Raw genomic sequence first — 25,656 nt, 5'->3', positions numbered from 1 at the left:
AGGTGACTGTTATTGTGATTTGGCACTATAAATAACATCAAATAGAAAATTCATTCATATGCAGTACCAGTGTGATACACTTGAAAAATATATACATTTCTTTATCTTTAACTTTCTTGCTGCTTTTATTACAGGTACATCCCCACCTCCACCATCACCTCCCACCTTTCTGTTTTCAGCTCCATCTTTAACTTCACTCTTTTCCTCACATGTCCAAAACAACTCACCTCTCCTACTGTGTCCTATCTCGTCCATCCTCGTCACTTCCGATGCAGCTGTCAGTGTGTTTAAATCAGCTGCCTGCAGCTTCACTTCCTATATAGCAGAGCTCGTCTCACTACCATTCTGTAAAACCTTTGCTTTCACTGTTGCCCTTCTGTCGCATATCACTCCCGGCATCCTTTTTCACTCTGCCTGCCCTCCCATCTACACCTCTCCGTCACACCATTCTGTCATATTCACTACTAATTAAAACAGAGTATGGGTTTAGAGAACATGAATTAATAAAATCAGCGTAAGAAGGAATATTATTTTCATCAACACAAATTCAATATATTTCTTCCTCTTTACACATTACACAGTGATTTTTCTCTCTTAGATAAGTTAAGTGTGTTATTCCAGGTTGTTAAATTAACCTTAAATGGTAAATTATGCTTAATTTAATTATATGTGCACATTTTTGAAAATGCAGGCATTCTGAGGTGACGTGTGTCCCTAACTTGTTTTCATTTTTACATTGTATAACGAGAAAAATCTTCTGGGATTTTTTTTTCTTAATGAACCAACAGAAACATGGGCGTATGTTAAAAAGAAGTAAACAACTTAATTCCTCCTACACTTGCAGACGCTGTGGTCACACAGTCATAGTAGCTTGGAACAAATGAGAAGGCGTCCCTGCTCAGGCTCAATTTAGGAAAAAAAGAGAAGAGAATAACTAAAGCAGGGAGTTCTGTAAATCCACCATTTATGGGGACTACACTTCCCAAACTAATTTTGTTGTTTGTTGTATCACTATTGTCCTAGACAATAACAACAACAAAAAAAACCAACATCATCAGAGTTGATGTTTCTGTCAAACTGAATACTAGTGTAGAGTGATGTAAAGCCTGCTGTGCACAACCAACAGCTTAACAGAAAACAAGCCTCTTGTGTGAGTCCAGCATTAGCATATAAACAAGAGCCTGGAGTAGATGGTTGCTGCTGCTGCTGCACGAGGCTCAATTGTCAATATGTTCGCTGGGCCTCATCCAGGGATCAGAGGGGGGCTGTCAGGACTTTGATTCCTTCACACAGGGGACAGAATAAACAGCAGAAAAACAACACTCCAACCTGTCAATCACGAGACTCTCCATTTCTATCACAATAAACTCCAATTTGAGTATTCAGCTAAACAAAAATGGCTCCAATGTAGCTATTTGTGTTGGGAAAGTTGTCTACGCCACTTAAGATGGTCCAAAATAGACAAGTGGGTAAAGGCGCTAATCTAGTACCATTTTCCCTGAGAGGAGCTTCCCTCTTCTCCTTCACTCCATTGCAATGACGTTTTAGTAGGAGTGAGGTTAATTCTGTTATCTATTACACAAACAGTTTAATGATGCTGCCAACATTAGTAAAGATACATAACCTTCCATAACCTGCCATAGAGCTGAAAGAAGCAGTTTTAACACATCTCTGTCTACATTTACTGCCTTAGAGTCAGCTAAAAGTCAAGGTTTTCACATGTTTGTACGGTTGCTATGAATAGCTTGGAGCACACAGTAACAATTAATAGAGTGTGTGGTGTTTGATGGTTGCTTCCATCAAAGTGCAGTCCAGAACAATCAGTGAGTACACAAAATTACCCATACTGTATTCTCTGTATAACACAGGATATCTCTCCTCTGAGAACACTTGAGCAAATGTTAAACTGCTTTCAGCAGTTACCATGGCATTTCTGCTGCCCGGCCATTTTTTTTTTTGTTTGAAACTGGAGTGAAGCAGCTTTGCAAAAGCTACTCACACATACAAGTTTATTCAGAACTTAGCTGTGTATCTTACTACTCTACAAACTTTCTGTGGAGTCTGAAATGGCACAGAAACGTCTCCATCTGATCTTAAATTGCAGCAAGAGGAGGAGTATGAAACGCGTGTGTGTGTGAGACTGTGTGTGTGTGTATGAGGAGATATGAAAGAGAGTATGATAGTGTCAACAGTTCTCTGATATCTCTGTTCATTTAATTAATACTTTGAACTACTTCAAATATATTTCCAAGGCTCATTTACCACCTTAGTCTCAGCTAAATGTTGATATTTGAGGTTCAGAAGTCAAATCAGACACACTCAGTCACTAATGCATTTTTAATTTGAGAAACACAAGTTCTGTTCAAATCTCATGTTCTTACGGTGTGCTCTAATTTTCAGGCAATTAAACAGAAAGTTTAGTTGGTATTTACTCACTGTTCTTATAACTTGAAGGGAAACTGAAACTGTTTGCAAATTAAGCTTACAATCTTTGCATTTGTGCTGAGGAGAAGATAGAGATACTTAAGTCTGTTTGTTAAATACAGTTGTAACCAGCAGCTTTATATCTGTTTTTTTCACACCATTTTGATACACAAATATAAGCTAATGCTAATGCTAACACACACTTGTCTGCACACTAAATTTAAAGCCAGAACCATCTGCTGGTTATGTATTTTGAAACTGTTGCTATAATTTTGAAATGTTACTAAAAGTTAAACCAATAACTTCACTTTGTGAACTAATGTAAATACCTCAATGCAGCTAATCCAAACCGTGTCTCATTCAAATGTAGCTTTGATTAGCACAAAAGTTGAAAATGGAGAAATATGGTTCTTTTCATTTTTTGTTTGGATTCAACAATGACAAAAATTAGCTTGAAGAGCTGCTAGTACATTTGTAGTAGCAGTTTGTTTTCCCTCTTTTTTAAAAACAAATTTTGGACAAAACCAATGGACTGTTCATTTTTGGTTATTTTAACGCTAGTCTTTTTGCTAAGCTCATCTCTCTTATATGTGTACAGACTATATTTGAAGCATTAAGTGTTAGCTGGGTAAACATTTTAAAATGACAGATGGACATGCACCTTAACATTAATGAGGCCATAATTTATTCTGGAAATAGATACAATTCTGAAATACAGACTCAATTACCTCCTTAGTTGAAGCTAAATACGTATATCTGAGTAGCCCATTAGCTTTGGTTAGCATAAACTACCAGCTGCTGTAACACCAGAAACTGTTACTGTTATGGTGTCTGTATGTATTAAATAAAAAAATGTATAATTTGTGAGCTTTTAAGCTGCTGGTGTAGCAACAGTAGCAATGCTGTTTGCAGTTTCTTTTCCCTATTGTGTCAGTCTTTGCAAAAGCTATTATCTGTAATTTTATATGAATATAAACTACATTTTTAGTTTAGCTGCTGCTACAATGTTACCTAGACTTTACTGTTACAATAATATATCTTTAGTAATAATATTCTTATCCACATACTCTTGATTTTTGCCTACTTACTTCTTTGACAACTGTGTTCGCCTTTGCAATATTCTTTTCTATTGTATATGCAACACACCAATATTGCAATAGTAAACGTACAACATAGTTTTGTACTTAAAGAATCTTGTTTGCTGCTGTACACACACAGGCATACCATGAAACAGGCCTTGTTAACAGTTAATTTCAAATTACAGTGCATCTTTCATGGGAGTATGAACTAATTAATTACAGCCTTATACTACATACATTTCAGTAGACGGCATATTAAGAATTCAAGGCATATTCAAAGCTCTGTTAAACCTGCCAAGAGCACTGGGCAATATGGCATATTAAACAATAAGTGCAATGTTGCCAGCTGTCTCTATTCAGAAGTGGGATGCCTTTGTAAATACAGCCCTCTTGGAATGAAAATGAGGTAGAGCACACAGAAAACCCTCTGACAACAGAGGACAGATCACCCTTTCTTCTTCCGCTGGCCCTCGCTGACCTGCCCTCGCCATCCCGTAAACAAAGAGAGAGAGACAGAGAAAAAAAGCTGCACATTTACACCTTTAACCGACTCTGTAAAAACTGCTCCGGTTTGGTATGCAGGAAGGCTGCTGCAATTTGGTGTGCAAACAAACCAGTGCACCATGCATTCTTGGAAATGCTTAGTGACTTGGAAAAGTCACTATCAATATGAATTAAGATTAAGAAAAAGGGGTCAAGGTAAAAGCAAAGAAAAGGGGAAAGGTAAGATGAGAGGGAGAGTGATTGGTAGCTGGCTGCCATTCTGGCCTGGTGGCCCTGCGGCTGATGCACGGGGTTGCGTAATGGTTCTGCATGCAATGTGAAACACAGTAAACAGGACTTCAGCGCATGAAGCTGAAGAGACCACTCAAGCCTTCTGGGGAAGGGAAGTTATTTCAGTGAACCCATACATACACAGGATGAGACAGCCATGTTTTGACACAGTGCACTAAAAATAGCACATTCTTAATAGAAAAAAACTGAGTGCCATGCAAATCTAGGCTCGTACATGGGGGGAGCGATAAAACGTTTCCTGCAAAGAGAGACCAACTAGGGGGCATGGTAAATAAGAGAAAGAGTGACCCGTTGCACGGTAAACTACTCAGAATATAAAACCATTCATAACTCACCATGACAGTGATCCCACCTGACAACCACGCATCGCAGAAGGCCACACAACCACATTTACATACGATAAAAGAGCCGAAGCAATTAAGGATCAGAATGAGCAACTTTGCAGATCTGTTATGTAATTCCCAGCCTGTGGGACCATGTGTTAGAAAATGGCGGCAGGCAAGCATGTTGTGTTTTTGTGCTGCACATATATGGTTGTTAATCACGCTCGGTCTCTTTGCTCTCTTTCCATTTCCAGAGAAGTAGAAGCCTGGCGGCAGCCAACCTACGCCGCCGCAGCACGTGCAGGCTGGACTTCAGCATCGCTGCGAATGTCACACAATGTTAACTTGCACACTGGAGGCCAGGCTACGGTTAGAGGATCACGAGGACAGCCTATAAATGGCGCCTATTCACGCAACTCTGGATGAAAAGTTTACTGCTTTGATTGGATTTTATGGTTTTTCATTTCATTTTATTTTTATAGATATCAAATGCGTTGGATGGATGTAAATGAAAGGTTGCAGATCAGAGAGAAGTTGTTCAAATACATGTCAAATAGACTTAGAGCTGCAAAAACATGCAGCTCCTTTGGGAAACCAGTGGGAATACTGATGAGTACAGGTATTTTTCCAAGCACACAGAGAAAGCAGGTAGCACACATGAAGGGATGAACAGGTACTCTGTTAGAGCCACATAAAGGAACACATCTCTCTCTTTTCTTTCTCTTGTTCTCTCTCTCGCTCGCTGTCGGTAGCATGGGAGAAGATTTCTGCAGGGCGTGTTGGAGTGTGAGTCATCATCATTGCAGAGTGAGAGAGAAAGAGGGGAGAGGCATTCTTTAAGTCGAAGACAGAGCTTATGGCAGCAATGCAGCATGGAAACACCAAACGCATCGGCCTTTATCAGGGTTAAAAACCTCCACACATGCCAAACAACCGCATTTAAATGAGTCCCACAACAGCATCCCAGCACAGGAAGGAAATGCCATCTTGTTGTTATACAACAACAGGCCAGAACTGAAGCTTCAGTGAAACCTACTGACTCACAACATGATCCAATGAGTTAGTGTAAAAGCCTGAATAATTATGAGTGAGTGTCCATTGTGGCCATGTTACTATAATAAACACAGACGTGGACACACTACTGTAGTTCAATAAGCTTGAAAATCAGTCAAATAACTGCACAACAACTATTTTAGGTTATTTAAAAGAAAAAAAATATGTTTTCATATATATATATATATTGATTAGTGTTTATTTACTTCCAATGATGAGATGATGAGATTGACGCAGAATGCTAAACTTGGAATTAATCCATTAAAAATACATAGGAGCAGGCACTGGTTTTTGGAAGCCACCATGTTGCCATCTTTAATACAGTGGCCATCGCCATTGTGCCCAATCGTTTCATTCAATCTATGACCATTTTAACGTTTTTAATCATCTTTTACTCATCATGCCTTTCTCCTCTGCTCTGTCTCCTCCTTTATTTCCCCCTCATCCTTTTCCTCATTACCTAAAGCTTCATTTTCAGAACTGAAGTCAACTAACACATGGAAATCTGCAAATGCATGTTTATTATTTCCCGATATTCAATATATTCACTCTACAATAATAAAAATAAAACCCCAACAATCAGATAACTCTATATGAGCAAGCACTTGGTGACAGTGGGAAGGAAAAACTCCATTTTAGCAGGAAGAAACCTCTGGCAGAACAAGATTTAGGGAGGGAAAGCCATCTGCCATGACTGGTTGGGGTTGGAGGGCACAATTACTCACAATTGTCACACTTAGTATTCTTAGCAGATTAGACATGTGTCCTTCCTGTCTCTGAACAGATGCCAACAAGCTAAAGAACAACAACAACAGTTGGTTATAAGCCAACATTGTGACAGCTAAGGTTAGACTCAAGTCCCCCAGAAATCACACTTTCCTTCAGATAAACAGTGAGCTTACATTCTAATAATAATAATAATAATAATAATACATTTTATTTATAGGCGCCTTTCAGACCCTCAAGGTCACCTTACAGTAACACGTGAACAATACCATAAAAAACATAAGAAAATATATATATAGCAAACATTATAAGATAAAATTTAGACATAAACAGTCATAAAATTCTCACATCACACAAGAGATTATTTGCTGTGAATCCAAGTCCAACAATGTTAGATCCGAATCAAAGAAAGGTTCACTCACACCGGCTAACAGCGGCATCTATCACTGGTGATATTATATGATATATAATAGTGATATTTTACATACTCTAGCTTTAAATTGTTATTTGCAGCCCTACAATCATTAGCAACAATTTTAATAAATCTTAAAGTTAAAACTCAAAATATTATCTGGTTTCAGCTTCTCCAATATTGTTGACAAATTAGGTATAAAATAAAACACTTTAAATAGGAATTACTTATGGTTAATATTCATTGTACTTTAAAGACTAGTTGATGACAATATTAAAAAGCCATTAGTAATAATTGCTATTACTTATAGCAATGGTTGTTTGGTTAAAATATAAAACATTTATGAAATATGATCAAAGTCAGAAAAGCAGTGTTATCATATTCTGTGAAAGACAAACAAAATATTGAGAGTTTAGGGGAAAGCTGCCCGTCTGTGACATATTTTGTAACAAAGAGACGTTGACTATTTCTAGAAACTTCCAGCGACATTAGGAACATTCCAGAAGGAGCTATCTGACACAGTGCAGGCAGAATTTCTCAAAATGTTAAGACTGACAGTTAACACATGACTTTTTCCCCATTAAACTGACAACTACATACCCATAACCAAATCTAAAAAAAAAAAAAAAAAAAAAGGACAATTAAGCACATGTTCCTGAAGTAAGTCAGGCATACAGGCTGATGGTCTCATTAAGACAGCATCAAAAAGACAAATGTCAATCATTGCCTGATATTTCCCGTGACCTCCCAGATATTCTCACCCACACTGTAATATTTAAATTCCCAAATCATGCTCTCTAGCCTGGCCTTACCTTCTCCCACACAGAGACAGTGCAAGCCTTGAAGACTAGTTCCCTCATATCCAGACTGCAATCCGGCAGGAACCTGTGGTATGTTTTCTTCTCCCCAAGTCTACCTGGATTGTCATGTAGACGACGTGACAGAAGGACCTCTATTCACAGAACTCTAAAAGCTGCTGCATAAGTCTGCAACCTGATCCTGAAGTTCAGCTAAGTCCGTGCTGCTATCCAATCCGACAGATTAAATTACCGAGTGTGGCCAGTGTTACACCAGCCTGATATTACCCCGTCACAGACTCTAAATTAATATGAACCTAAGGCCACTGTATAAACTGCATCTGGTAAAAGACAGGGTGTTAACAGAGCAGCTGTAAAATTACAAATCCTTTGAAAAGCCCTTTGAAAAGTCAATAGTTGTTTAAATATAGTTATATATATTCTCACAGGACTCGCTGGCATGCTTTCCAAATAGAAAATACAAATATTAATCTATGCAGCAACATGATGATGATGAAAGAAGTTGAAAACCTTAGCTTAGTTGGGTGGTAAACAAAGTTAACCTTCTATTTCAGAAAAAGTCTGGAGCTCGATGAAATGTCCACTGTACTTGCAAGAAAACACTGAAATATTTCATAGTAGGCTGTATTATTTCTCAGCTGAAAAACAGCCTAAAAACAGGCTGTCTGACTTACTGTTTCAACCAATCAATAAGCCAGCCAGGTATTATGTAGTTCAAATAAGTCACAGTTCAAAACCACTACATTACATGCAGTTATTGTTAAGATCAAAAATATGCTCCCATTATTCTGTTGCAAATAACTAAGGACCTGGAAAAGTTAGTCTGGACTCCACCAATACACGCTCAAACAGAGTGTGGAACCAAAGATTGCCATTTAAATTTGCTAACCTCCTCAAAAGAAGTCAAGCAACAAAAAAACAGTAATAATCTGCGAGGTCAAACAGGAACCCAGGGTAACGTTAGGTAACTAAAGACCTCTCTCACTTTGTCCACTAACCAGGAGAACACTGAAGAACAATGAGCATGTGCATGGCATGGCTGCAGGGAGAAAGCAAACACTCTCTAAAAACAACAAAGCGGCCCATCTGCAGTTTACTAAAGATCACAATGACAAGCCAGAAGCCCGGTTTGAGCAATATTAACTGTGTTATGTTTGGAGAAAGGGCAATACTGCATTCCAGCATTAGACGATTATCCCATCAGTGGTGGCTGCAATGGTTTGGTCCTGTTTCACTACGTTACAGTCAGGATGGATTTCCATTTTTGATTAAACAATGAATTCTGAATGATCCTGGTAAAGTCTAAACAAAAATGTCAGGACATCTGTCCATGAACTGAATCTTAAGAAAAGGTTGGTCATGAAGGAAGAGAATGCCCTTAAGCACACGAGACGCTCTACTGAAAGAAAGAAAATGGTAGAAGAAAAAGTTAATGTTTTGAAATGGCCAAGTCAAAGTCTTGACCTTAATCTAACAGAAATGTTGTGGAATGGCCTGAAGCAGATAGTTGATGTGAGGAAATCCACCAAGATTCCCACATAGGAAGCAGAGCAACGAGCTGAAATTCCTCCAAGCCAACATGCAGGATCGATTAACAGATAAACATTTAAAATGCGCCAGCATGGAATCATGTTTTTACTCAGTAAATAAATGGCTTTCTATTCTTTTCTGTCTTTTCTACTTTTGCAGCTGATCATCTGTTGATATTTCAGCTTCATGTGTGGAAATACATAAAAGAAATTAGGATTCAGCCTAATCAAGTTCAACTGACATGTACCTGTGATGCGTTGCTTTCTCTTCCAGTCCCAAAGAGTCCAAGTAAAACCATAAAAACAATGTTCAGCTTTAAGTTTGAGAAATATGGTCACATGCAGCTTGTAGATTGCAGGATGCTGATAAAATAGAAAACACAGTGAACATTTATTCACACCAATTCTGTCATAGAACAACACTCGCAGGAGTTTCCTTTCCAGCTCTTATTTCTCTGGCAAGCTGTGCGATACCCAAGACATCAACTGAAAAGGAGTAAAAGAGCAAGATAGAAAGGAAGAGAGGTGCAATCTAGGCAAATGACCCAGAAAAAAACCTTTTTCATGTGAACAAAAAGTCATGTCAGTAGTGTGAGTCACACCAAGTCAGCCTGTCAGTACCACTTGTTGAGCACACTTATCTCAAAGTACATAGCTACCAAGAACAAAACCTCAAAGAGGGCAGCATCTTAAATGCAGCAAGAGGCAGGAGTCTGAATGTAGCAGTTGATAACAAGGTCAGAGAAAAAAGCACCAATAACAAGCATTCCCGTATGAGGCAGACGAGCACTCGAGACACAGCTCATCGCAACTGTTCTGACACTGCGAAGGACCAGCTTATCAGTCAGCTCCACTATCTACGCAAGAAATGCTGTTAGCCATCACTGGCCTTTAGTTTTTACCCGAGCACCAATTAAGAGGCACTGGACTGAACACAAGCACCCATTTCTGATGTTCTACAACTGTAAATATGTAGTGAATAGATAGTGAGAAACTTTAAAGAAGTTTAAAGGGTAGGCAGCAAGTATCTGCCAAAATGTAAACTTCAATGACAACTACAAATATTGACAGTATCAGCATCAGGTCAATACTAGCACAATAGGATCGATACTTGTGAAGTGAAAATTACAACATATACCTCACACTAGGGCCGGGCGATATGGCCTAAAATTCATATCGCGATATAATTTGAAGCATGTGCGGTAACGATATATATCACGATATATTCTTTTCTTCTGTATAACGTATTTTCCACACTATAAGGCACGTGTACACGTGAGAAGTGGAACGAAAATCATGCATGATTCCAAACATTTTTACAAATAAATAACTGAAAAGTGGAGTGTGCGTAATTATTCAGCCCCCTTTGGTCTGAGTGCAGTCAGTTGCCCATAGACATTGCCTGATGAGTGCTAATGACTAAATAGAGTGCACCTGTGTGTAATCTAATGTCAGTACAAATACAGCTGCTCTGTGACGGCCTCAGAGGTTGTCTAAGAGAATATTGGGAGCAACAACACCATGAAGTCCAAAGAACACACCAGACAGGTCAGGGATAAAGTTATTGAGAAATTTAAAGCAGGCTTAGGCTACAAAAAGTTTTCCCAAGCCTTGAACATCGCACGGAGAACTGTTCAAGCGATTATTCAGAAATGGAAGGAGTATGGCACAACTGTAAACCTACCAAGACAAAGCCGTCCACCTAAACTCACAGGCCGAACAAGGAGAGCGCTGATCAGAAATGCAGCCAAGAGGCCCATGGCGACTCTGGACGAGCTGCAGAGATCTACAGCTCAGGTGGGGGAATCTGTCCATAGGACAACTATTAGTCGTGCACTGCACAAAGTTGGCCTTTATGGAAGAGTGGCAAGAAGAAAGCCATTGTTAACAGAAAACCATAAGAAGTCCCGTTTGCAGTTTGCCACAAGCCATGTGGGGGACACAGCAAACATGTGGAAGAAGGTGCTCTGGTCAGATGAGACCAAAATGGAAGTTTTTGGCCACAATGCAAAACGCTATGTGTGGCGGAAAACTAACACTGCACATCACTCTGAACACACCATCCCCACTGTCAAATATGGTGGTGGCAGCATCATTCTCTGGGGGTGCTTCTCTTCAGCAGGGACAGGGAAGCTGGTCAGAGTTGATGGGAAGATGGATGGAGCCAAATACAGGGCAATCTTGGAAGAAAACCTCTTGGAGTCTGCAAAAGACTTGAGACTGGGAGGTTCACCTTCCAGCAGGACAACGACCCTAAACATAAAGCCAGGGCAACAATGGAATGGTTTAAAACAAAACATATCCATGTGTTAGAATGGCCCAGTCAAAGTCCAGATCTAAATCCAATCGAGAATCTGTGGCAAGATCTGAAACTGTTGTTCACAAACGCTGTCCATCGAATCTGACTGAGCTGGAGCTGTTTTGCAAAGAAGAATGGGCAAGAATTTCAGTCTCTAGATGTGCAAAGCTGGTAGAGACATACCCTAAAAGACTGGCAGCTGTAATTGCAGCAAAAGGTGGTTCTACAAAGTATTGACTCAGGGGGCTGAATAATTACGCACACCCCACTTTGCAGTTATTTATTTGTAAAAAATGTTCCACTTCTCATGTGTACACCACTTTGTATTGGTCTTTCACATGGAATTCCAATAAAACTGATTCATGTTTGTGGCTGTAATGTGACAAAATGTGGAAAAGTTCAAGGGGGCCGAATACTTTTGCAAGCCACTGTATATTTTTAACAACTGGGTTTTGAAACTACTATAACTAGATCCTCAAAATTTCTCCTTCACACTTTTACTTGACTGACTGTCTTCTGTTATGTTCATAATAGTGTTTTTGTAGGACATTATGAAGTCTCAGTAAAGCTGGCCCTTGATCTTTTCGATAGAAAATGTTATCCCTTGATTATTCTGTTCTAGCTGACACATCTTTTCCCACACAATTAGAGAGAAGGAGGGTGCATGGATTTGTGCAAGCACACAAAAGGAAGCTACAAGGAAGAATGAAAGCCAAAGAAGTTTTCTTAAATAAATCAATAAATGATACCATATTGAACAAGTGTATGTTGTGCTAAAAACTGAAGAAACTCAGCTGTGAAAGAATGGGTCGCTCTCAGGAGCTCAGAGCGTTTCAGCATTGTACCGTGATGGAAAAACACTCACTCAAGTTGTAAAATATTCCTCAGTCAACTGTTAGTGGTATTGTAACAAAATGATTGGGAACAATGGCAACTTGACCGTACACTAGTGCACAAAGCAAGGTCCATAATGACATGGACGAGTGGGTTTGGTGTGGGATAACTTGACTGGCCTGCACAGAGTCCTGACCTCAGCCTGACAAACTTTCTTATCCAACATCAGTGTCTGAGCTCACAAATGCACCTCTGGAAGAATGCTCAAAAATTCCAATAAACTTATGTGTGAATATGTTTGAAGGCAGATAAGAGAACAGTTTTGGCTAAATAGTATTGATACGTACCATCAAGCTACAATGGTTTGAATCTGGCAAAAAGCGTTCTCCACTGCAAACTTTTGTAATACAGGCAGGGAATAAACATAATTAGAATAGACAAATGAAAACACTTTGGAGAGAATACAGTATGCATTATGAATGGATGGATGGATGGATGGATGGAAGGAAGTAATAGCAGCAGCAGTAGTAGTAGTATTGTGTCTGTGAAGGTTCTCAGTCATCCAGGTCATCGTAGTCAAAGGAGCTTGCAAAGAAAAGCGTCTGGACTTCTTTAAGTTACTTGAAGACGTTTCACCTTCATCCGAGAGGCTTCTTCAGTTCTAAGGTCAAATGGTGGAGAGTCCCAGATATAAACCTAGTGGGAGTGTCCCCCCACAGAGGGACAAAAGGACCCCCTGATGATCCTCTAATCGCCTGAGCCAAGGTGAGGTGAGGTGAGGTTTGAGATCCCTTCCCAGACGCCTTAACGCCCACTCACACCCTGGGCCATCTGACCTCAGGAATTCGCATGATAAGGTGGGGCCGGGTTTCACAATGAACTCACCCGAAACTCTGGCTGATTGGGACCCACACCCAGTTCCACACCTTGGCTCAGGCGATTAGAGGATCATCAGGGGGTCCTTTTGTCCCTCTGTGGGGGGACACTCCCACTAGGTTTATATCTGGGACTCTCCACCATTTGACCTTAGAACTGAAGAAGCTTCTCGGATGAAGGTGAAACGTCTTCAAGTAACTTAAAGAAGTCCAGACGCTTTTCTTTGCAAGCTCCTTTGACTAGTAGTAGTATTGCTCTTATTAACTGCTGTAAGAAATTATTTTCCCAAATATTGGTTAAAATAATTTCTTATTCTTCATTTTATTTAATATAAGCTTGGAGGTTAAAAAATTATACTTCTGAAATCCTGTTTTGAGGCATTGATTTGGCTCTTGGCCGTTGCCATGTTGGTATTTTAAGACTAAATACTGGGATGAATTTGACAGACAAACTGAGGAAACTGCACACTCAGAGAATGAACTTGCTAACACAGGGTGGCTATTCCACTTTCATCATGTAGTTTACTCAAAACAGGACCATATTCAAACAAATGAAGATGATTCTGTATTATTGAAATATGTGGTAAAATGTTTTATTGAATTTACAAGTCAAAAAAGTGGCAGGCTCCTTTTCTCACTGACTGTTACATATGCTAAAAAAAGCCAACAACACAGGTTTAAAGTATTATCAAACTGAGTTTCACTTTTCAGAGATTACATGCATCCTTTATTTGCAGTCTCTGCGCTGGAGAATAAACCAGGGTGTTACCAAAGTCAGGAGTCAGGTTTCCTCCTCAGCAGGCTAACAACAGTTCGACCACGTCATCGGTGCCATTCACGTCCAACTGTGGTTGGAAAGGTTAAAAAAAAAAAAAACATCAATTGACTAATCAACTGAAGAAAAACAATCAAAATAAATATGAATGAAGGGGTAAACACTATTTTGGGTTTATGAAGTGTCCCTTTAAACTGTTCTTTCACTTGACAGTGCAGCTTGGGGATTTCAGTAACAGGCATTGTAATTAGCCACCACATAATAGGAATGACCTTATTAAGCTGCTGCTGGGTCACAAGCAGATTTAGGTTAAAACACACACTCTACAAAGTATTCTTTTATTTAAAGTACTATCATTTTATTTTATTTTTTTAAACCCAGCTGGCACTCGACTGCAAAAACACACAAAATGCCTGATCTTTCTTTAGGAGTATCAATATTTATGCAGTGGCTGAGTCCATATATACCAGCGGTGAGTCCAAAAATCAATGCACGCCTGCTACATATTTTAATCTCCCTATGAAGGTCACATTATCCACCAATGCCTGAGAGGACAAACACACACACACACACAGAGAAAGCAGCTAGCAGTGTTTGCATTCACACCACCCTGACCCTTTTACTAGTACAACTAATGTCACTGAAGCACACACAGTTTTAAAGACTGGAAAAAGAGACGGTGCTCATGACGTTGAAGGCGCTTCATCTGAAAAGGCTGCGTTTTCATGTTTTAGCTCTGTGTAACTCGTGTACATTATAGATGAGGAACAAGAGAATAGGAGTATTCAGTGGAGCCCTATCGCTTACCAAAAGGCCAATCTAAATCTCCTATATCATGACTAGCCACTACTTCAGAGCCATGGGGGTAACACAGAAACAACCTCAGCTTCCCCTGAAGGCTGCCGTAAACTTCAGCACAACAATCCAAGCCAACAAGGAGCTGCAGTGAAAAAAAATAAAAATAAAATAGATTTTCACAGCGCTCTCATGGCTAAAACTGAGGAACTGCCAAAGAGATTCCTGCCATCATATGAATATGTCACTTTGCTAACAGAGCTTATGAAAATTAGATGAACATTTTACGATCTTGTTAAAACCGGTTACATTATTAAAAGGGCACATTCATCCTGCGAGGTGAGGAAAGAGAGCCCGTAGCAGATTGAAAATTTAATAAGCTCAATGCAGTGGCGAGAGATTGAGAAACTTGGCAGAGGTTTAACTTTAAAATCCTGAACACGGGCATGCGATGATTTAACCTCATTGTAGAGTAACATGCATGCACTCAGCGGGTCAGAAGACAGGGGATTCTGCAAACCTGTCATAAACCCATTAAACGGCTTAGCTTCAGACACTTCCACCAGCATTTAATCTCTCACATTAAGCATTGTTTCTGTCATCTCTGTTGTTTTTAAATGTCGTCACATGCTGTTATCTCATATGTTTCACAGCAAATGGTGTGTTTTTCTTCTTCATTGTACCACACCTTCACTGAATAAAGAAAGAGAGTAGTGTGATGCTAATGCCCACGGCTATCATAAGAGGCCAGGCTGTAGAAGTAGGTGGCTGTTGTCAGCAGGCTGCGAATCATCTCTTCTCTCTGCTTACTGCTGATGAGGCTGTGATTAACGTTGTCTGTGCGTCAGAAGTGTAGTATTATCTGGTCGGGCAAAAACCAAACCACTGACTACATGAAGTGCAGCATATGTATGTCTGTGTATGTGTACCCTTGTCTCCATGCATGCTGGCAACAGACACCCTGTGTGCTAAATCCCACCGTACATCATGCCAGGTCCTTGCAGACCTGTTACAGCACAGAGGCAATGGGCCCAGTTCCAACAGCAACACTGTCTAACAGTTTACATTCAAAGGTTTGCGTTTTTGCGTCAGGATATAACAGAGAAGAAACAACCATTCCTCTTTGGAATGACAGCAAATTTCAACTACAGTCTGAAGCAAATGTCTTTTTTTCTCTTTTGGCGACTGATTGCAAGTAAATGCAGCAACCAACTGGTTGCCCATAGGTTTAACAGCTTACTACAGTTAATTGTTGTATTGTTACAAATAGACTGCTAAAATTATCAACTTGACCCAATTCAATTGCAAAGTGATATCAGAATTACTCAGACTTATTGCAGTTTTATTGCTGTTTTGACACACCAAAGCCTTTATGAGTGTAGCAACAGACTCCTGGTCATCACAGATTCAGCCCCCGTCTGCAAAACAACCATTTCAAAGACAATAATACCACACGATAATTTTGGCCATGGTCTCCAACCCCTGTTTTCCCAAGCATGACTTTAATATATATCAACAAAATCATTCAACATCAGTTTTACCAGTACTTTGAATTTGCACATTTTAGTCTAGTTTCTGTTAGGTTATACAATTGATTACTTAATGGTTCATTTAAGGCATAAACGGTAAACATACTACGTGTCTTAATCAAAAAAATGAAACATAATGCATCAGGATGGATGCATATGCATGCATATATGAAAGTTATCGTTTAAAAAAAAGCTGTAAAATAGGTCTAAATAAAACCTGTGTAATGGTCCTTTAAAAATTGCAGTTTAGTTTTGTATGTAATGCAGGAGGAGACTCATGCCGAATGCTAATTTGTTAATCCATAATAGCACATAGGACATCAGATGTTCTATTTTGAAAGAGAAGATTGTACATGTGTTGGCTCATTTTTTTTCCCTTTTTCATACAGTCTGTTGTTATGATCTGTGGATGATAACGGGGGAAAAACACCAGTCAAGAACAGTATTTATCTGAATATCTCAGCATTTGATAGTTTTTTGTCTTTTAACATTATCTTTGAAAAACAATCACAGTATCCAGATGTTTACTGGAACCAATGTAATATTTAGGATTGGTCAGTGCTCCACATGTAAACTCTGCTGCTCCAACCATGAACAAATATACTGGTGTCAGGATGACCCTAACCAGTTATTCCACTGGAGAAGCAAAAAGAGCTGCAGAGTGAATGGTGTGTAGCAAAAACAGCGTGCGGTCCAGGGTCAGCCAGCAGCATCTGAGCGTTAATAAGGGGAGTAATTGAATTAGAGGATCAGTGGACGCCTGTAGTGTGGGCGCCACGCGGCTCTAATTTCATTACAAGTGATGTAAACATGAGGTTGGCCCCCAGCGCAAGGGCCTCCAACATCTATACATGCACAAATGATAAAAAAAAAAAAAAAATCACATAACTACATACCCACACCTGTTTGTCTCATATAACATCCTGTCCCCAAGCACATGGATATTTTTGTAGGTGTTGTGAGCTAATAAACACTAATCATAAGGGGAAAATCAGGGTCATGCAGTACAAAAACAAACAAGAAAACAGGGCCCGAGTAGCATCGTCTCCTCACGATGAAGTCTTTAAAGTGTCATTCAATCTGGGGAAGAGCAGTTGCTCAGTGGTTAGCGCTGTCATATCGTGGCAAGAGAGGGACAGATTCTCAGCACTTTCTGTGAGATGTTCTGAATATCAATGTGCATGAATAAATGATAAATCTCACATCGATGGTGGAGTGCATAAGACGTTAAGTTGACGCGACAGAATATTTTTAGTTAGGTTTGTTTAGAAGTGATGATCTAGTACATCTACACTGCAAAGTCACTGCAATTTATCCAATCTATCTGATCAGCAGTCTAATATCCTTTGGCCCCGATGAGTAACTTGACCATTAAACCAAGCATAGCTGAAATAAACCTGAAAGCCTGACTGTAGGCCTTCTGACAGTCATGAATAAAGGCAGTTAACCAAGAGGAAAATGTTCACATGCCAATACGTCTTGCCCCTTTTCATCTCAGATGTGACAATGAGACACTCCCAGAGGCAGATCACTTATCAATATAGCTGCAAGCGGGATTAAGGGGGGCCACGCAGACCAGCGGGGCACAGTTGCCATGGCAACTTGATCGTTTCTGATGTTAAACATACGATTGTAAGCAAAGCCCTTCTAGAATTAAGACCTTCCACTTCAAAGCTATCTCGGCAACATCTTTGGGCAGTTTTTTGGGCAGTTAGAAAGAACCAGGTGAGAGCATCAATATCAGCCTGTATGGACACGGTGACATAAAAACTGCATGCACAAAATCACCAGTAAAATATGAAAATCTACTGAAAAGGTTTTGTTACGGTTTTTTTTCCAAAAATAAAAGAAAACGTTTTTGCGTCCATGATCCGTGTCTCAGTACTGAAGACAGAAACACTATAGGTATTAAATATGTAGGTGATATATTCAAGACCATAGATTAAAAACAACTGATATGGAGACATATATAGCTCGTTTTTTTTTTGGTTGTTGTGCTGAAGGAATTGTGTTGCCTGTCCCTGCCAAAAGGATTACACATCAAATTACTTCATCGGGCAGCAAACCAGTAAATTTTCTCCATTTCAAAGAGCAAATCTGTTCATGTAACCCACATCTATCACATGCTCGGTGCTAAAAATGCTTGCGTGGACCGATCCTTGATGAAGACTTTATTATTTTCTTTTGTTTTATGACACCTTTGAAAACAATTTCATTACCTTAAAGCTTTGCAAATGAGAAAAGCATAGGTGAGCACACATTTATATAGGAGAGAGACTTCCCTCCTCTAAGGTCAATCCAGAAGGTTTGAGCAATGCATGAGCAATTCGCTTGTATGTTCTGGAATTATGAGCAGCTTATAATGGCCAATGTAGTTTAATACTGCTGTGCATTAATGAACATTAGCAACCCATTTCACTCACACAATAACTCCTCTCTTTGTATTCTACACTTTGCTTTACACACACTTATTAGATAGGTGACATTTTTGGCTGGAGGGGCTACTCTAACCATTGTGTTGGTATGAACTCTGCGCGATTTTACATTCAAATAATATTAGAGCAGACTACAACTGTATGAAATATTTTAAAGATTTGCATTTTTACAAAGTAGGTTCACAACTCACAAAAGTCACAAAGCAGAGAATTGCTTATTTCATGCTTCTTTTACACTGATCTCAAAAAACATTTGCAGTCGTACAGTATAAGTTGCTCTGGCAAAGAAAAAAAAAATTTTCATGCCAACTTTTGCAGAATGACAATCACAACCCAAAGATTTCTCCTTCAGGACAAATCTGCAAGCCTAAAAAGACAACACGGAACAAAGTTTGATCAAATTTAATGAGGTTTGCCCAAAAGCAAAAGTATAACCCACAGATAGAAACGTGTAACGGTTGAAAACAGCCGCTCAACCAGGAAGACACCTTTGCTAGAGTGCACTTGCAGTCTTGTTGATTACATCTCCGTCAGAGATGATAACAGAGCTGTGGGTTAATGAAGCTCACTGCAGAAGTGCCTCGCGTCTTGTCAGTTTTTCATTGCATCACTCGGTCTTACGTAGAGCCGTGCAGTATTAGTAATTACTGACGCTACTTCAATCTTTCAAGATTCATAATCAGCTCTTTTTCCGCTTGAGGAAACTAGCAACACTGCTTCAAAACCACCCACCCTTTTACAATACGCCCGTCACTCCCAATCCATTTCTCTGTTGACTGAGCAGTGGAAAACACCATCTAATGACAAGATAGGATGTGTGCTAACTTTAAAAGCATTTGTTTCCCAGCAACTACCGTGGAAAAGATTTTGTGTGACCGTACCTCACTCAAGGATGTTGTCAAGGTTGTAATTAGTACTAAAAGAAGGCCACCTGCCAAGTAATCCCATAAACTCAGCACTCCACATTAAGCATTTTGTCTGCTACGAGTTAAACGCAGGCACAGGAAGATGCACTAATAACTGTCCATCACACTGATTTGCAGGAATACCTCCAGGCAAAAGTTAATAATTCATTTATATCACTTTTCTTTAAAAAGAAATCATGTTTGGTTGATTTACAAATAATGCTGCGTGTGACTGAAATGGCAGATCAGCACTTAAGCAATGTTGTTAATTAACAAGCAGTCCTGTCACAAGCAGGCAGATAGGTTAAAAAAATAAAGTTCACACTATCCTCATTTTGGATAAAATCACAGTTAGCAGTGCTAACCTTGCACCCCTATCGACTAAAAGTATGGACTTTAACACCAGAATGCCGCACTCTCAGTATGTGAGGCGAGAAGGTGTTTCTGTATTTTTGGAGATTGTCTCCTCACAAAACCAACAAAATATGGCAGGAGAAATTTAATAGAGACAACACCTTCGCTAGTTCCTTATGTTATCGTTAGTGCCAGTGTTATTCTTATCGCTAGGAAAATCAGGACATCAGTTAGATTGTTCATCAACGCGCAACAGAAAAGCTGTTAATAACAAAGCTTCAGTTTATGGTTCAACCAAAAGATGTCACCCATAACATCACCCTCTGTGAAAACAACAGTCTGGTAAGTGCTGAGGAGACACAGAAGAGAAAGCCAGCAGTCCCATGCACACACATAGACACATACATATATGCACGCGCATTCCCTTTGCACAGGCACCACACTGAGATCTAATCGATGGAGCTCATTCATATTGAACCACAGACGTCAAGGGAAGCCGGGGGAATTACAAGCAGCCTCCGCTGTGAGATCGCAGCCTGGAGGAAGCCGGAGGAAGACAGCTCTGCACTAGTAACCTCCAGTTTACCGTCCACTGGATTTTCAGCAACACGATTATGGGGTGTCCTAACGCCCCGAGAAAGTACAGTCAGGTTCACTGCACTTAAATTGTACTGTTAAATAAAAGTATGTGTGTATGTATATAAAACATTACTTTAAGTCCAAAAAATTACCTTAACCGATTTCCACCAACTCATAGTAGCACTAACATACAACCTCAATGTCATAGTAGCTCACAATTCACCAGTTATTGCCTGTAAATGTGACCTCGACCTTAAGGCTGATTTGAATGAAGACCCATTAGGTGATCATTGCATGCAGGTTTAAGTAAATGCTGATTTGGGAATCGTAGACAAATACTTCACCACGGCATAATTTCATCAGTAATTTGGCCGCATTAGCTAAAAAAAGACAAACAAAAAAAACAAATCACAAGGTTCTCTCAAATGTAACTAAAAACAGGATCAAATGATTAGCAAATCATTTAAAGACGATATTTAATACAGCTGTACAAACACGACAGATCCAATGCTAAAACTAAATGTTTTTTTAATAATCCTTTTTTAATTTCATAAAAATAGTCTAATATAATAAAAGTTTTTTTCAACTGTGCTGCATCATCTCTTCTTTTAACACTCATAAGCATTTGGGAGGTGATGGGATAAACTGCCATTAAAGTGCTCCCCAATTCAGGACCTTTTTCAGAAATACCTTTCATAGTGTAAGAAATGGGTGACAGGTCTGGAATAGATCCAGAAAGTGTTTTGGGATTGTCTTTTTGTAATATGTAAGGGTTTCCCTGAAAAAGATCTCGTCCAGATGGCATCTATGTTGCTTGTTGTTCCAAAACATGTATATACTGTTCACCATTAATATGGCCTTCAGAAATATTATTGTGTGGGCCATGTTGACCAATGGCCCACACGATAACATCTTGGATGCTGGCTTTTGAACACAGCTCTGATGACAAGCCAAACGGTCCTACTTCTCTTAAACTGAGAAAATGTGGCACGCATGGCTTCCAAAGACTGTTTCAAATTTTCGGTCCAACTTAAATCAAGCCCAGAGAAGACCTGTGGGACCTCTGGATTGTAGAGATTTCACTTCAGTTTTCTGATGCAGTGACAAACTCTGTTGACTGACAGTGTTTTTTTCAGGAGTTCTTAAACCCATCCTGAGATTTCTACCATAGACTTGTGTGTGTTTTTACTGTAGAGCCATAAGAGCTTGGCTTTTTTCTTTGAATGACGAGCCCCACTTATCCTTACATCTGAAACATTCAGGCTCTCTGGGATGCTCCTTTTATATGTAATGCTGGTACTAATTAACCTCATTAGTTGTGAGATGTTCCACCAGGTGTTTTTCATGGCACAACCTTTAAATTGTTTTAATATCCCTGACCCAATCAATAAATCAACATTTCTCAGATTCGGCATCTGAAACAGATAGGTAATCTACAATAAACAATATATAAACCAAGCAATTAAAATAAAAGTGTCACAAGTGCCTGGAAAAGGCCTTATACTATGAGGCAGTGCTAGAATTTATATATTTACAAAAGTGATAAAAACAGTAAAATGTAAGACTGACACTATATAATTAATTGCATTAATAAATAAAATGTACACTATAAATCTAAGAAAACCAGCAGTATGAAGGCGTAATACACAAATATGCTTGTGACAGGTGTGTTCACCTGTGACAGAATGAAGAGTTGTTTTACAAGTTTATAGATAATGGCAGGAATGAGTTCCTAACATTTTCTTTATGGCAACGAGGTGAATCAGTCTGAGGGAGAAGGAGCTCTGCTCCCTCAGAAGTGTGTAGTGGAGCGGGGGTGATGGGTTGTCCATGATGGAGACCAGTTTGTTCAGTGACCTCTGACCCTCGCTGACTCAAACGCCTCCAAATTCTGACCAATGATAGTTCCAGCCTTGCAGATTAGTTTGCTGATCCTGCTGGCATCTCTGCCACTGATGATTGAAATGAAATTATTTTCAAATATTTGCATTCTGTTTTTCCTGATATCTTTCAAAGCATCCTACATTTTGGGGTGCTACCAACATCTTCCTGTAGGTTTGGTGTAATTATTAGACAGGAAAGAGGTGAAGGCCTAAGTTTGTTCACATGGTCAGTAAAGAAACTGCCACTTTGACCCCAATCAGGCTCAATGAAGGCTCTAAATGAACAGCAGATGTGTTTTCACAGCTCATTTAAAATTAAACCAACAACTGGGAGGAAAAGCATGGTTCACAACTTGACAGTCGAAAGCAGGGAGAAGGACATGAAAGCCAAAAAAGCCGAAAGCAAACGCCTTGACAGCGGTCTTCAGCCGGCCTTAATGGCCCATGAAAAGTTCAGCATTAACGAGACTTTATCTCCCTCACACACAGAGAACTCACCAGTAACTTCTGCTGTAGCCTTTGGTGGCTCAGGGTCTCTGGGTTAAGTCGCCGAGCTTGGCTGTAGTCCTCTAGAAGACAAAGCTCGTCCAAAAGGTGGAGAGGAAAAGCTTCATTTCTCTGCAGTGGGGGACAGGGAAGGTGGGGGAGTTATTTGTCACAATAGCAATGGGAGGTTTATGTGCAGCTTTTTTGTTGGGATTTGCTGTATTCCAAATAACCTTTCACTACTTTTGCTGAGTCCCACTGGTGATGAAATCTGCTACCACTCGATCTGTAAGTGTAGGTGACTGGCTGCTAACAGCCAGCAGGAGTTCTGAGTGGGAAAGCAGCTCTAAGAGCTCTAACAGATACACTGACGCAGTGCAAGCAGAATGTGTGTTTCTCTTTATTGATCTTCACGGATTCAGTCTGACAGCAAAGCATGCTCAACTACCTGCCCACCTGCTGCTTTTAGCAAACTCCGACAACTGCATTTAACTATAAATGCTAGTTAAATTATATTCAATATATATCAAAGTATTTCAAAGCAGCTCATTTAACATAGTTTCTCAAATCTGCAAACAAACAAGCAACATGCTAATGTCGTGTATCATTGAAAAATATCTCTTAAGCACTAACAAACCCACATAAGTATAAGATGTCACACTCAAAAAAGTCAACTAAGGCACTTGTTTGATTATTCAGATATAAAAATGCTTGATTACTAATATATTATGTTTATAGTTATTAAATGACTCCTTCTTGCTGGTGTAAACTAGATCTATATGTCTGCACCCAATGAGAAGAACAGTGACTCTTTCATTGCTAACTATTGCCCGTGCTGCATACCACGGAAAAAGTTCAAATAAACGCAAGCAGGAACAAATGTTGGAAGGTTGTTAAGCTAACACATCTTCAGAGCTACCAGTTACAGAACTACTTTTATAAGTTTATAGTTAACAAATCTAGCTCAATGCTATACTGCGTTGCTTTGTTTTCTAGTATACTCCAGGTACATTTTGCTGTTTCAAAGTGATCACACACACACAGATTGACTTTGTGTGGAAATCTGTTTGTCCTCTATTGTTAGCCAGGCTACTGTTAGCCTCTGTGCTATAACTGAGACTTGGTAAGGAGTGTTACAGTCTAGCTTCATTTAGCAGAAGCTAGCCAGTCCTCAGTGCCCAAAGACAACTGTTAGCAGGTTTAATTCATTCGAGAGACAGTGTCTTTCCATCATCACAATATAGCTCATTTCAGAAGCTGGAAATGAGCTATATTGATAAAAGATGGCTGCAGCTTCCAGGTCTGTAAAATGAAGTCTCTTACATGTGTTGTAAAATACTTCTGGTCCTGTAGAAGTCTACTGGACCTCTGTAAACACTTTGCTATTGCATTTATGGTCTCAGTCACTCATTTCAGGTCATACTGAATAAAAATGAAATCCATTTTACAAATCTTGATCATATTATGTTTCATCAAGGAGGATCATCTGGGATATCATTGACTAAGTATAGCAAAGAAAAATAACTGGTACAATACAGTACGGGTTTAATGAGACACTGAGTCAAAGATTGATTTCACCTGGTTGTTTCAACAGAGCAGTTAGTGAAATCCAACTTTGACAAACGTAACATTTTTCCACAGTTTTTGTGTGCTCACAAACTGCGAAATTTCATGTTTAAATTCAATTCATCCCTTCTAGCACTTAAATTCACCCCTCCACAGAACAATGGAAACAACCAGGTGTTTTGCTTTACCAACATGTATCGTCTGCACAAACCTACAGCAGTACTAAACATCCTCAACACAAAATGACTCTTAATTAATTCTGCGGTTCATGAGAATCTACACAGCAGCTGAAGAACGTTTAGCATAAAAAAATAAGGAAATGGCTTGAAAGAAGTGTTAAAGGAGGAAGAACTAGTGATAACGATAATGTTGGATCCTGTTAACAGCAAACAATTACAGAAAATAATGTCAACAACAAGACTGATATTTGTAATATTTTCATTCAACTATGGAAATGTGGTAGCATGATGAAATTACATTCATTCAACAGATTTTATATATATATATATATATATATATATATATATATATATATATATATATTTTTTTTTTTTTTTTTTTTTTTTTTTTGAGTGCAACAGGCTAAAATAACATCCTCTCTCCATGTTCTCCACTTAGCCAGCAACACTGATAGCACTACCTAAACTTCTTGTTATTGCCAGGCTAGTGGAGCTGGCTAGAATAATAATGCCCCCTGTTAAATTATTCATGGCTCCAGTCAGGTGGAACCAGATGCTACTGTTGTGTCATAAAGGAAGAGCTGTAACTCAACTCAAGCATGGAAGGCTGTTGCTCCACGGAGGGAAAGACTGGATCCAGCATGGATGCTGCTGGGCTACAAACAAAAACACGGAATGTCATGACACTCGCTCGGCTCTTTCCAAGTGACATTTTCCTGCGAGTGTTCAAACAGAGGACAATGGTTCAGTAGGTTGATCCATATGGGGGTAAAGCCTAAGGTGCTTTTTGCTGCTCACCACCCTGTGTTGGTGTTGCTGTATACCCCACCCTGACATTTGTGGCCATGCCCAGAAGATGACCTTTTTTGTCCATGCCATGTTTTAGTGCTGAATACTAATGCTATGGTGCTGTGTGCCCGCCACTCATGGGAACAAGCAGTGCTATTTTTAGCCACATGTCCCCAGCTGCACATCTCCAACCCGGGGCCAATGGGCAATTAGT

General features: G+C 39.4%; 1 protein-coding gene across 4 annotated transcripts in view; it reads right to left on the bottom strand.

The window, feature by feature from the left end:
- rimbp2b (RIMS binding protein 2b) overlaps window positions 1–25,656 on the bottom strand; it is a 98,917-nt gene that overhangs the window by 60,218 nt on the left and 13,043 nt on the right. For 2 of the 4 annotated variants that reach the window (XM_006803141.3, XM_087849010.1), the window contains exon 1: window positions 22,921–23,035. The exons of 1 other annotated variant lie outside the window; for it this stretch is intronic. Coding sequence is in view for 1 of the 3 variants with exons in the window: in XM_087849012.1 (XP_087705138.1) it covers window positions 7,625–7,672 (48 nt within the window). In the remaining 2 variants the exon portion in view is untranslated. Of the gene's footprint in view, window positions 1–7,624; window positions 7,734–22,920; window positions 23,036–25,656 lie in introns of those variants that run through there. One more of the 4 variants, XM_087849012.1, reaches the window with a different exon arrangement.

This window comes from Neolamprologus brichardi, chromosome 12 (genome assembly GCF_056152115.1).
Source record: "Neolamprologus brichardi isolate AB-2024 chromosome 12, ASM5615211v1, whole genome shotgun sequence".
NCBI classification, from domain to species: domain Eukaryota; kingdom Metazoa; phylum Chordata; class Actinopteri; order Cichliformes; family Cichlidae; genus Neolamprologus; species Neolamprologus brichardi.
The sequence above is the reverse complement of the archived record's forward strand: the minus strand, read 5'-3'. Positions and strand labels throughout refer to the sequence as shown.